General features: G+C 40.8%; 2 protein-coding genes across 2 annotated transcripts; one reads left to right on the top strand and one right to left on the bottom strand.

The window, feature by feature from the left end:
• Positions 1-1,229: 1,229 nt before the first annotated feature.
• LOC137963457 (mitogen-activated protein kinase kinase kinase 20-like) lies at positions 1,230-2,897 on the top strand. The gene has a single exon (XM_068810575.1). The coding sequence runs from the start codon at positions 1,257-1,259 to the stop codon at positions 2,895-2,897; it is 1,641 nt and encodes a 546-aa protein (XP_068666676.1). The 5' UTR covers positions 1,230-1,256.
• Positions 2,898-4,783: 1,886 nt separating this feature from the next.
• LOC137962587 (uncharacterized) lies at positions 4,784-11,319 on the bottom strand. Its single transcript, XM_068809544.1, has 5 exons — positions 10,899-11,319; positions 6,234-6,492; positions 5,835-6,034; positions 5,576-5,763; positions 4,784-5,474 (listed from the first exon to the last, which is right to left on the bottom strand). Exons 1-5 carry the CDS (start codon positions 10,985-10,987, stop codon positions 5,188-5,190), a joined length of 1,023 nt encoding a protein of 340 aa, XP_068665645.1. The 5' UTR covers positions 10,988-11,319; the 3' UTR covers positions 4,784-5,187.
• Positions 11,320-12,600: the final 1,281 nt, after the last annotated feature.

The raw sequence follows: 12,600 nt of genomic DNA, 5'->3' as shown, positions 1-12,600 counted from the left end.
CCGCTCCGGCCTCCAGCGGACGCGAATCCATGATGTTGATGCATGGAACCTGGGGGGTTCGCTGTTTTGTCTTTCCGTGGAAAATAACGTCTCCGGCTCTAGGAATCTGGAGACTGGTGGAGAGCTCTTATTTCTCCACAGAAATAAGATTTTTCTGTGATTGAAATCACGATCGTTCATCGTATACGAGTCATGACACATGTGTTTACATAACAATGATATGACATTTTATAAAGCAACGGTGGTTTGCTTACACATTTCTGTTATGCACATGACATGAAAAAAAATCCCATTCAATGTTGGACTTAGCCATTTAAACACCCTGCGCACGAATCCAACAACCCAGACCACTAACCAAGAGTGAGGCTCGAGACGTAATTAATTATCTGGTGGTTGGATTAAACTTTTGCTAAAGCCTCCAAATCAGTAGGATTAGAAGGTTCCGGATTTGTTAAGGGAAGTGCGGAATGGCAAGGAGGGAGGTGGGTATTGAAGAGTCGCCAAATGAGAGGCACGTGAGGGCGACCGGTGAGCGGACGTGAGTTGGTAGGGAAGGGAGAGAGAATGGAATTTTAATTGGCGAGGAGAACGTGAGCACGTGGTGAACGAAGCTGGCAGGCGGAAAACGTGACCTTTTCTACTGGGGGAAGGAACGTATCCGCCGGCCGTAAATTGAGCGAAGCCCACTTCGCGTGGGATTCCGGTCGGTACTCGGGAATAGGAAGAATTAAAAATAATAATAATAAAAGTAAAAAGAAAAACTCTTCTTTCCTCCACGGGAAAACTGAAAAGAAACGGGATAACAGAAAGAGTCACGACCCCAAGGGGAAGGGTTACACTCCATGTGACGGAGAGCATCAGCCGACACCAACTTGCGCGACCTCGGCAAGCGGCGAAGAGTCGGTTAAAGCGGGCAAAAAAACCCAAACGGATAATTACATTACGTACTTAGGCGGCCCTCCGCTACATTGAACACCTGCCTTTTGTTATCTCTCTCTCTCTCTCTCTCCGCGATATTCACGCACAGCTAAGCCTATTCCCCTTTGGTTACTTAGAGACTTACTTAATTAAGGAAGTCGCCGTTCGGAAGTAACACATCACCGTGGCGTCAGACTCCACGTGCTGATTATAGAGCGAGGTGGTTGCTATATATTGTGCCGGCCTGACCCGTCGTGTGGATCCTTCGATTTGAGGAAAGCTTTGGACCCAAGGAAACGCGGAGCTGCGAAGCAACAGAAATAACTGAGAGCAACGCCATGGAGTGGGTGAGAGGAGCGCTCGTCGGCAGAGGCAGCTTCGCCTCCGTCAGTCTTGCCACTGCCGTGGCTGCTAATGAAGATCACCCCCGGACTATGGCTGTCAAATCTACCGCTCTTCCCAAGTCCTTCTCGCTTCGTAAGGAGAAGGAGATCCTCCTACGTCTTCGCGACTGTCACCAGATTCTCACCTGTTTTGGCGACGATGTCACTGTTGAGAACGGGAATCAGGTCTATAATCTGTTTCTTGAGTACGTGTCCGGTGGTACGCTTGCGGATGTTGTGAAGAAGTCTGCGGCGGGGTTGCCCGAGTCCGATGTTCGTCGCTTCGCGAGGTCGATTCTCCGGGGTTTGTCTTTTATTCATGCCAGCGGGTACGTTCACTGCGATATTAAGCTACAGAACCTTCTGGTTTATTCTTCCTCGGACGTCAGAATCGCGGATTTTGGGTTAGCCAAGGAAGCCGGGGAGAGAACCGCGGAATTGCGTGGTACGCCTCTGTATATGTCGCCGGAATTGGTTGCTCGCGGCGAGTGCGACGCGCCGTCGGATATCTGGTCCTTCGGATGCGCCGTTTCGGAGATGGTGGCGGGCAAGCCGCCGTGGAGGTGTTCGCCGGACGCTGACATCGCTGGCCTCTTGTTTCGAATTGGGTTCACCGAGGAGCTGCCGGAGATTCCGTTGCAGCTCTCCGAGGAGGGGAGAGATTTCTTGAGAAAGTGTTTCGTGAGAGATCCGGCGAAGAGATGGACCGCCGAGATGCTTTTGAAGCATCCTTTCCTTGATGGGAGTGACGAGACCATTGAGGAATACTTCGTCTCTGTTCCATCGAAGAAATTGTTCGAGTCCCCGAGAAGTGCTTTCCACTTCCCGCAGTGGAACTCTTCAACGGGCTCCACCTGTTCATCGCCGTCCGACTCTCTTAATTCCATCAATGGAAAATCTAAGCAATTATTTCGGGAATCAAATTTCTCTCCGGCGCCGGCGAGCCGCATTCAGCAGCTGGCGATAGGTCGAGAGGCACCCAATTGGTTTTCTTCGTCCGGTGACGATTGGGTCTCTGTACGGGCAGCTGATTCCGATATTCGTCCGCTTATGAACGTCTCTAGCAAGGTGGAGACAAGTGATGTTGATGATCATGTTCTCGTATTGGAGAAGATGGTGTCCGGAGAGGGACAAAGGGAGGAAATTCCATCCGGAGCAGAGCCGCCGGAGGTGGCTCCCTGCTCGATTGAAGGCACGTTCGAGTCTCTTTCGTCGGGATTCGGTTTTATGTCTGATCAGGAAACCGACGATCCTAGTTTTTGGTGTACTTCACGGCTTTGTCGCCAGCAGCCTCTGTTTTCCTACACAGGGCTCGCAATGGATCACAAACGCAGAAGTTGCAACAGTAGTTCAGAGCAATTTGACTGCCATAGTAGCAGCGAATTTCGTTTTCTTGGGAGAAATGACAATAATATCTGTATTAATTCTTTCTCGAAGAAATACAAAATTGATTTAGGTGTTTCTGATTACTTTCGTGCCACCACCACCAGTGATCTCTTTGCCTATCCTCTGGTTTTTTTCTTTCCTATCCTTACAGACAATTTGCATACCTCAGCCGCACACACCCATTTCACCTTCCAGACTGCAACAACTTAAAAACGAGGGACGCAACAGACGATTTAATAGCTGCTTGTAATTCATGAAAAGGACTTGGCGTTGGAATGATGAAACTGGTTTAACCCAGCCTTGTTAAATTGCCAGTTTTCACTGTTGATGGCAGAATCGACGATCCACCTTCGTCAAGGTTTTGAATTGCTCCCGTAAATTCTCGGCCGCTACTTTCGGGAGCCCCTAGTTGTGTTCCCACTCGTTCCTAATTATTCCGTCCACTAAGATCGAATTCGAATTGTTTTGGTGTATAAGGTTAACTGCTCCTTAGAGTAAGTTGAACTGTTCTATCATCACCATCACCCATGGCTACCAGATTTGATACCCTACTCGATTCATCCCTTCTCTTCAAATTCAAACGCCAACAGCTCCAGAAAGCAAAAGACAGACGCAGGAGACCGCTTCTTCCTCCACTAACTTGGCAACAAGACCCATAAACTGAAATTTCTACAACTAACAGGTCAATTTGGGATTAAAAAGAGAAAAGAAACTGGTGGATGTTGAGACTATAAGGAAGAAAGTTTCTTTCTGGTCCCCCAGTTCAATTGTTGAAACGCGCGATGGATGGCGCTAAGGAAAAGTCGCCTGCAATTACCTAGATTCAAACGCCTATGCAGCTGCGACTCAGAACCATCCTTTGGGATAACCGAGTCCCTTCTAACACCACCATGGTTGACCTAGAAAAGGGGATGTCTGATATCAGAGAATTTAAAAAAATGACTTGGGGTTGGAGTCACCTGCTCAATCCAACCCAAAGGCATTAGAGAAAGAGTTCGTACAGGAGAAGGTTGACTTTGTGCTGGAGACGAGAAGTGGGAAATGGATTAAGATCTGACTCAATATTTACAGGAATTCTAGGTGAAGAACATTCCTCTCCCCCTTTCTCATTTGTTTCCACTTCATGCATGGTGCGGAATAATTAATTCGGTCAAGTTTGTGAGATCAATTGGATAAACGAATTATAAAACGAAGACGACTCATGCTGCAACTGGGAACCTTCAAACTCGGGCTCGCGGATAAAAATTAAAATCTGGGGTACTTTGTATATGTTCGATATCGGTCAAACATCAATGGAGAGGCTTTTACCTCTTCGACCGAACGAGGAAAAATTAAAGACTAAAGAGGATGTATCATGTATCTTTCCGATTAAAGGTCGGTCGACATCTCCGCCGCCCAGAAGGGCGGCTTCTGAACTTTTTCAAAGGTTGCCTGGACGGAAGCATATCGGATTGGTTTCTTTTTGGAGCAGTGAGCGGCGCGATTTCCTGTTAGCGGATTAATGAAATAAAACTAACCGAAATACCAGTCAAGCGGCGCTGACCGTCGTCATCCCACCCTGTAATCGCGCAACGTCCAGGGCGTCGTCTTCCAAAGACTACTCTGATGGCGATCCCCCAGATCAGATTTCGGACTTGTTTCAACGGGCAGATTCAGCTGAATCGCGATAGACATCGACCATTAGCTCAATCGTGGGTAGCGAAAGTTGACCTGACCGAGGAACCTGAACCAGCCACAACTCGACCGAGAAAGTAATTGGATTCAAGTGATGGCCGCATCACTTATCCATGTCGCTTGTCGGCTAAAATTTATCAGATTTTAGACGAAGGGTACATGGATGGCATCATCGGATTATACAAAATTTAATACAAAAGTTCAATAAAATTATTGGTTTTAACCATTGAAAATGTGACATCACCCTAAACTTAAAAGGATTTGTCATTAAAAATTGATCCCTTCATTATAAGGTAAGTGTGAATTCACCCTAACTTTTTTATCTTTCTTTCAAATTCTATTATTTTGTAAAAGAAAATTTATCAACTAAGACAAAAAATGATTTTCTGCTGCAAAACAACCGAGAGAAAACAACTCTCATCTTTTATTTTCTTTTTCAACGACTCCAAACAAGCCCTTAAAACACTACCATTGATGAAATTACATCTTTCCATTGCTGTAAGAAGGAAGTTTGGGTGTGATTGCAGCAAACTCTTGGAATATCCATGCATCCCACTCACATCAAAACCCATACAATAACAAGAGTTATGCTTTCATTGCTAGTCTTCATTTCCAATTTGCTTTCCGAGACTCGAACCGCCATTTTGTTCCACGAATTCTTTTTTCGCTTTGTAAATTTCTCTTTTTCCTACTAATGACTCCCTAACAGGCTTTCAGGTAAAGAAGCATCCGCAGGAGAAAGGAATCGGCTAATACTAAAAGAAGAGAAGAAGCAACTGATACAGTTTAACTGTTTGTCAGTAGCATAGCGGTGAAGATGAGTCGTTCACTTAACCTTCTTGATGAGGATTGAGGTCCTGAATTCCGCATCGTCCCTTATGAAGCTCCACCACAAATACGTAAGGGGAATGGTCGTTGCATGCCAGAGAGCATGAGCATCCACATATCCTTCGTAAGGAGGAAAATCATATATCTCAAGAAGCATTGCTGCCGCACCTCCAAATACAACTACCCACAGCTTGAAGCGCGACGGATGGCGAGTCACGCCAGCCCAAATACCCCATATTAGAAGTTGTGTGACACCCATGGCAACACAGACCTTCATGTTTAAACCTGCGGAACTTGAACAAGTTTAGGCCTGTAGAAATGATTGAAGAAACATGGATATTAATTGAATAAGGTAAGTAATGAATAGTGAAGTGGAAGCATTTTACCATAATCAAGTTTGTAGACGTTGAGGTACAAAACATGGGTTGTCACAAACGCAATGAATGGAGCGGTCACCATGACTCTTGCAGCTTCGTCCCTTACATTAAAAGCTCGGAGTATCGATAAAGTAAGGGAGAAACCCAGTAGAATCACAGCTGATGCATAGTCTAACTTTTCCGTCAAATCAATGTCTCTGTAAGATGTTTTAAGACGATTTCAGTATGGAGATACAAAACTAGAAAAACTTTTTTGAGTAAAACTTACCGGCAGTGGAATACAGAACTCCAGAACGACGAGTTCATGGCCAGGAGTCCATAGATGAGACATAAACCGGTATACTCATAATATGTATTTCTGTTGTCAGGTTGCAGAGGTAACTTATAGTACAGAAGGACAAAGAAAGATAGCCACCCATGAAATTGCATGGCCAGGTTTAGCGCAGACAGTGCCACAGAAACTGGCTCCTGCATCGATCAGAAACATCATTGCAATGGCCTTCAGTGAGCAGATATCCAACACTAAATAATTGCCAGTAACAGCAATGAAACAGTTCCATAAACAGTTGAATAAATCAAGCATTTTTTATGTAGAAGTTCAGACAAATGAAGCAGCAGGCACAGTAGTGGAGGTTGCAGACTACCATGAGATATGATAATGACAAACCTGGATGCCAAAGACACGTTTGAAAGGCCATTTTCCATGGTACTTGACAGGTCTGTGTCCCAGTTTTTCCCTCTCTTTCTCTCTTTCTAACATACACTGGAATTGACAGTCACTCTTGCAGTCCCACTGCTTCCACTGACGGTAAAGGGGCTCCTGCATGTACCATGGACCATCTATAGCAGTGTCGGTAGAAAATCTACAATTCTGAAAACAGGTATCTCCAACACATCCATTATGCTCACATTGTTCTATGCAACTCCTGATAAGGGGCACAAGACAACGTCACTTCACATAACCAATTAAACATGTTATCATTTTATGACAGGAAACAACAATCTTTCTGGAATGGGAGGAAATAACAATTAACAGCACATTAATGAAAATTCGAAGTTGCTCATAATTTCTTTTTCTTTTTGTTGATCATCAACTCACTAGGTTAGCTACACAAGAATCTTTTTTTGTTTACCTGATCAATCACACAGATTAGTGTCAGGCAAATTTTGTGTTATTAGTAAGGAAAAAGGCTTCCTCACTTCAATTAATCATTTTGGGATGAACTTGGGCTCAACTTTAACATGCTATAAAAGCAGGACATCTATTTTGTTGGGCTTAGTTCATGATTTCTTAAGTTTATAATGTGATTGTTGTTTACATTTCAGGCCCATTATTTGTTTATGTAGCCCTGAAGGTGATGGGGACTGTTAGTGGGAATACCCCTACATACATTAATGTCACAAATAATCTGGTGGTTATTAGTTGGAAAAAGGCCTCCTAACTTCAGCCACTCATTTTGGGAAGGACCTGCACCTTACTTCAAGGGTTTTCTTATTTGATATGTGTTTTATCAATAATTTTTTTGGAGAGGATTTTCCTTTTTTGAAAAAAGATAAATAAATTGCATAAACTAAAATAATATCACTGCTATTTACTAGCTTCTATCCTTAAATTTGCTGCATTGAGTTAGAACCTGGTGGCCTAATGCAGGTCAAATCACCATCGTATTTCTTTGAAACAAAAAATCTCCATCCTTGTAGCACTGAGTTTGGTAGAATCAAGGGGCAAATGCCACAAACAGAAAATAACTCATCATTACTCGTTGTCCATCAGCCAAAGGTGGCCAAAAGCATATAACCTTACGAGACATCCATTTGTTCTATTATAAAACTGTTGAGATGTATATAAGCACCATGCAGGTCTATTCTGATCTCTCTATATCTATAACAGCTATAATAGTCTTTCAGTTGAATGCAACAACCAAGACCCTAAAAGGATCCAGATAAAGGTCCAGCAACAGCCATAATCAGACCTACATCTGTCTGATCCAATATTAAAGATCTTAATCCTTGGAAACAATAGTATGCTTTTTTTGGGGGGGATGAAATTGTCCCTGTGTGGTCTTTAAGCAGTGTAAAGAACTATAGGCATATATACAATGTATATATATGTTAATGACAAAAGTGGGATCTATCTGGTTCAGCAAGATAATTTGGACCAGAGTTCAGACATTCTGATAACCTATTATTTAGGAAGCCACTATCTGTTACTCCGGGGCATAAGAATAAAATTGGATTCTTCCATGAGATATCCACAAGGAGTTGTGCAATGCCAAGTTTGTCTACCCTAGCTTCATGAGTGATCATTGAGTCATTGTTATAACATCAATGTTCACCAGAGAAAAAGGTGTGATGAAAGCATAGTACCTCATTCATTCCATCTGCACAAGGAACAATGAACTGCCAAATACTTTGAAAGGCATTTGAGGAACACATCTTAAGGCAGCCCTGAAAAGCCTTCAAAGTGGTCACATGAAGCATTATATATGTAAAGGCTAGCACCTTGAAGCAAAAAGATCCAAAAGTTGACACCACTTGTCTGTCTCGCTTTGCTCAAACAGTTTTCTTCTCTTCCAGTTAATTTTTTCAAGATAGACAATGCTTGGAAAACGTAAACAACTCCGGTTTCAAGGCCAAAACATAAAAATTTTGGTGACAAGTCAAATAAAAATCTATCCCCCATACCCCGCCCCACTAAAGTTGCTGGCCAAATTGAGGCAACTGAAACAAAGTTTTCATGGCAAGGAAGTTTGATACATTCAAATCCAAACTAGTCAATAGAAAAATGTTTGCACAAGTGAAAAACATGGGGGCTTAGGCATTATGAGAATCATGGATATGATAAAGCCCTTCTTCTAAATGGCTATGGACATGCAAAAGAAAGATTAGCCCTCTAGAGGGAAATTTTAACCTGAAAATATGAAAATGCTGAAAACACTTGTCTTGCACCCCACTCAAACGCTGGCCTCTGCAGAGTGGAGTGAGATCATCAAGCCGAAGCCATTTTTTGCACAAGGCATCAGGTTTAATGCTGAAGCTGGCACCCAGGTTCAATTCTGGGATGACACATGGATTTGTGAAGCCCCACTTAGCGTCAGCTTCCCTGTAATCTATCAGATGACATGAGAGCTAGCCATTTTGGCATTCAATGCCTGGATTGGAGAAAACAGAAGGCGCAGCTGAAATTTCAACCTTAGAAGGGATGCTAATGACCACAAGATTGACACCATTGGCCAACTCCTGTCTATGATCAATTCCTTTTACTTCAAAGGTAGCGGCGAAGATGCAACCTTCTGGGAATGGACCAGTGCTGGTCACTTCTCTGTGGCCGCACTTAACTCACTCCAAGCGACAATGCCTAACCCTCGTCACAACGCCACTTTGGCTTGGCAGCTAATCGCCCCCCCGAAGGATCTCAACCTTTATTTTGTGCATCTTAAAGGGGAAAATACTTACCACTGATCAGCTTTGCAAGCATCCACTTCAACCAGCATTGCTGCTCTGCAAATTTTGTGGACAGGTCAATGGAAGTGCGGACCATATCTTCCTCAATTGCACCATGGCACCTTAGGTTTTGTGATATTTCCTCTCTCACTATGGGCTTCATTTTTGAGTCACTAGCTCCTTCAAAGAGCTATTGGTTCAAGGCCTTGCCAACCCTCTTCCTAGAGTTGGCAAAAATTATGGAGATTGACACTGGCTGCTGTTCCTAGGAACCCTTGGTTAGCTCGTAATGGCCTCATTTTTGCTAAGAGATCTAATTCTTTAGGAGGAATTATTGAATCGTGTGTCCACTAGATTCTCTACAGGTCCAAGTGTTCCAAAGACAGCGGAATTGGAAGGTGCTATAATTAGACAAAACTGGCAAGCATTTCCAAGCTCATAGCTGAAAAGCCCCCAAACAATGCCCACTGGACCTCCCCGATAGATTGATCTCTCAAGTTGAATTTAGTGGATGTTCCTCAGGTCGCCCTGACTTGGCAAGTATAGGAGATGTTGTGTAGAGCCATAATGGTCACATGCTGTTGACCTTCTCGGCCCCAGTCAATATTAGTCGCTCTCTTGAGGCTGAAGTTCTTGCCATGCTTCGGGGACTGAAGCTTTAGAAAGACTCCTTCAGGGTTCCTCACATTGTAAAGGAGATTTCAAGTTGGTCATTTGCTGGATGAAGTATCAGATTTACCCCCTATGGGAGTTTGACACTTTCCTCCCCAAGGCAAGGGACAGTGCTTGGGTTTTATATGTTTCTCAGAGTCTCATTCTTAGATCTGCAAACTGCACATTCTCTTGCAAACAATGCAGTCAACTTCTTCTTATAAGGTACAGTATCCCATCTGATGCTTTTGCTTGTTCTGTGGGCTTTTTCCTCCCCTTTCTTAATAAAATCCCCATCATTCAAAAAAAAAAAAAAAAAATCTTTCATCACACAAGGTTTTAATTTTCCAGTTCAAAAAGCATCCTGGAGCTGACTTAATACTTGTCATAAGACACTCCCCGTCATTGAACAAATGGATCAGCCTCGTAAATTTAACTAGAGAAATGAATCGACCTCATAAATTTCAACTTTTAGATTTTTTTTTCTACTCCCGTTCTTCATACAGAAGAGAGCATTAGAATGAAATTTGCAGCAGCCACAAAGTTCACAATTTTAATTAAGCTGATGTCATGATATTAAAAAAAATTATACCACCAGTCTCGCTGAGATATCCAGCCTCCTCAAAATAACTTTCATCTGTGTAAGCAGCATTAAGTTTCTTTTATGACTCCCAATGATTCAAATATCATTTTTTTGAATAAGGATTCAAATAACTTCACATATGAGTTCAAAGTACGAAATGCCTCCTTGACCCGAAAAGAATTCCAGACTTTACAGAATGAACTTTAAATCAACAAGAAAAAATATCCAAAATTAGCGCTTGACTAAACTCTGTATGTGGCATAAATGCAAAATCTCTAGACTTATCTTATCATGTTTATCTTAACACACAAATTTTCTAATTCGTCATTACTCGATGAATGTTTTTAAGCAAAATAAAAGAAAATACGTCACAATTCACAAGGATTCATGACAAGAAATTAGCAAACAGATCAGAGGTTAGTGTGAATGTCTTCAGTAAAGAGATTACTTGGCTGGAGGACAACTATTTAAAACAAACCCCGAGTTTATTGGAAACGGTACAGGGGCAGCAGCATCAAGTTGCACAATTAATCAAGGAATCTAATCAGCCACAAATTTTGAAAAGGATGAGAGCAGAAACATGGCGGTTAACTTCAACCATCTCCGTGACCAGAAGGAAAAGTTAAAAGGTGAAAGAGGGAAAGACAGACGTACTTGTAAATAGGATCTGCATCACCAACGCTAGCATGGAGAACCCTCAGTAAGCAAGCAATTGCCGCGGTGAAAACAACCCAATTCGTCATTCGCAGCCAAATCCAACACACCCGATTAAAAAGATATCAAAACTAGTGATATATCGCTCTAAAGAAAGACCAGCAGATCCACTAGAAGAGCAGTGCAGAGCTTCTGTTCGTTGTCGAGCATCGAGTTTAAGCTAATCACCAATTAAACCAAGTCGCCTTTGAGTCCACGAAAACAGAGCTACCAGTGGATCTTAATCGACTAATCTCTCAAGGAAACAAATAAGGGAGATACAGAGATAAGGTTGGGGAGAGTAAAAGACGGCTCCAAAGAGGAGTACCTGGAATCGTGGATCAAAGAGATGAGATTTACGATGCAGAAGCAGGGAAATAATGGGGGGGGGGGGGGGGGAGGGAGGAATTGGTTCAACTTCAACTCATGTTTGGGTCTTAATCCAAGCCAGTTGAAGTGGCTGGAAAATAGATTCTAGTGGTAGTGCTTGGAAAATAAATTTCAGTGTCCTTTTTTGGTATCCTTTTCTAAATAAAAAAGAGAATAAGTAACCTTTTATAATTATAATTTATTATAAATTAAAACAATAATTAAGTGTGACTACAATAAATTATATAAAATTAATAAAAAAATTAAAAATAATATAAAAAATATAATAAATAAATATAATGGTTTAATTAATTATAATAATTGGATAGTTAAACCAATTAATGATTATAGTTTATTATAAATTAAAACAATAATTACGTGTGACATGAATAAATTATATAAAATTTTAAAAAAATTAAAAAATAACATAAGGGAATATAATAAATAAACTTAATTGTTTAATTAATTATATAAATTGCATAATTAAACCAATTAATGATTACAGTTTATTATAAATTATTATACTAATTACGTGTGAGTAGAATAAATTATTTAAAATTAATAAAAATTTAAAAATAACATAAGGGAATATAATAAATAAACCTAATTGTTTAATTAATTATAGAAATTGCATAATTAAACCAATTAATGATTACAGTTTATTATAAATTATTAAACTAATTACGTGTGAGTAGAATAAATTATTTAAATTACATAAAACAGTTAAAAATAACATAAATGAATATAATTAATAAATAAATTATTTTTTAATAACATAATATATAGTATAAAAATACTTAATAAATAAAATTAAAACAAAAAGGATTTGCTAATGGATGCTCATGTAGGATTTTTTATATCATTTGAAAGTATAACAATATTCTTTCGTAAAATCCAAAAGAGTTGTTTAATTTCTATTATACAACATTGAAGAACGAAATTGAAAGAATATTTGGAGTTCTAATTTTTTTATAAACCTCAACAAGCATGTGACTCCACGAACCATGAAAGATCAAAACATAGTTTGTCTCAGAAATAAACATATTGCGGTGAACTTGAGTACTGGGAAGTGTTAAAATATTCAAGCAAGGTTCATCAAGAAGCTTGGCGTCAGACTGGTCTGCAACAATTTTGCTATAGAACTTCTAATTCATAACTGAGTACATGAGAAAACAGATGGAAAATATATATCCATTCATCATTCTTTGTTGAATAATGTTCATCTTGCATAAATCCAGCTAATCTAGTGATACGCTATACAATTTGGCCTTAATCCATTAGCTTCTAGCACACC

This window comes from Aristolochia californica, unplaced genomic scaffold (assembly GCF_029961685.1).
Source record: "Aristolochia californica isolate CCGP_79_NKW_82.1479 unplaced genomic scaffold, dmAriCali1.0.hap1 SCAF_4, whole genome shotgun sequence".
Lineage (NCBI taxonomy): Eukaryota > Viridiplantae > Streptophyta > Magnoliopsida > Piperales > Aristolochiaceae > Aristolochia > Aristolochia californica.
This window is presented reverse-complemented; position numbering and strand designations above follow the sequence as displayed.

Coding starts and splice junctions, on each gene's coding strand:
- LOC137963457 (XM_068810575.1), top strand. CDS start 1,257: ATGGAGTGGGTGAGAGGAGCGCTCGTCGGCAGAGGCAGCTTCGCCTCC.
- LOC137962587 (XM_068809544.1), bottom strand. CDS start 10,987: ATGACGAATTGGGTTGTTTTCACCGCGGCAATTGCTTGCTTACTGAGG. Junction 6,493..10,898: donor GATGCAGATCCTATTTACAA/GTACGTCTGTCT, acceptor GCCCCTTATCAG/GAGTTGCATAGAACAATGTG. Junction 5,764..5,834: donor AGTTCTGTATTCCACTGCCG/GTAAGTTTTACT, acceptor AACATCTTACAG/AGACATTGATTTGACGGAAA.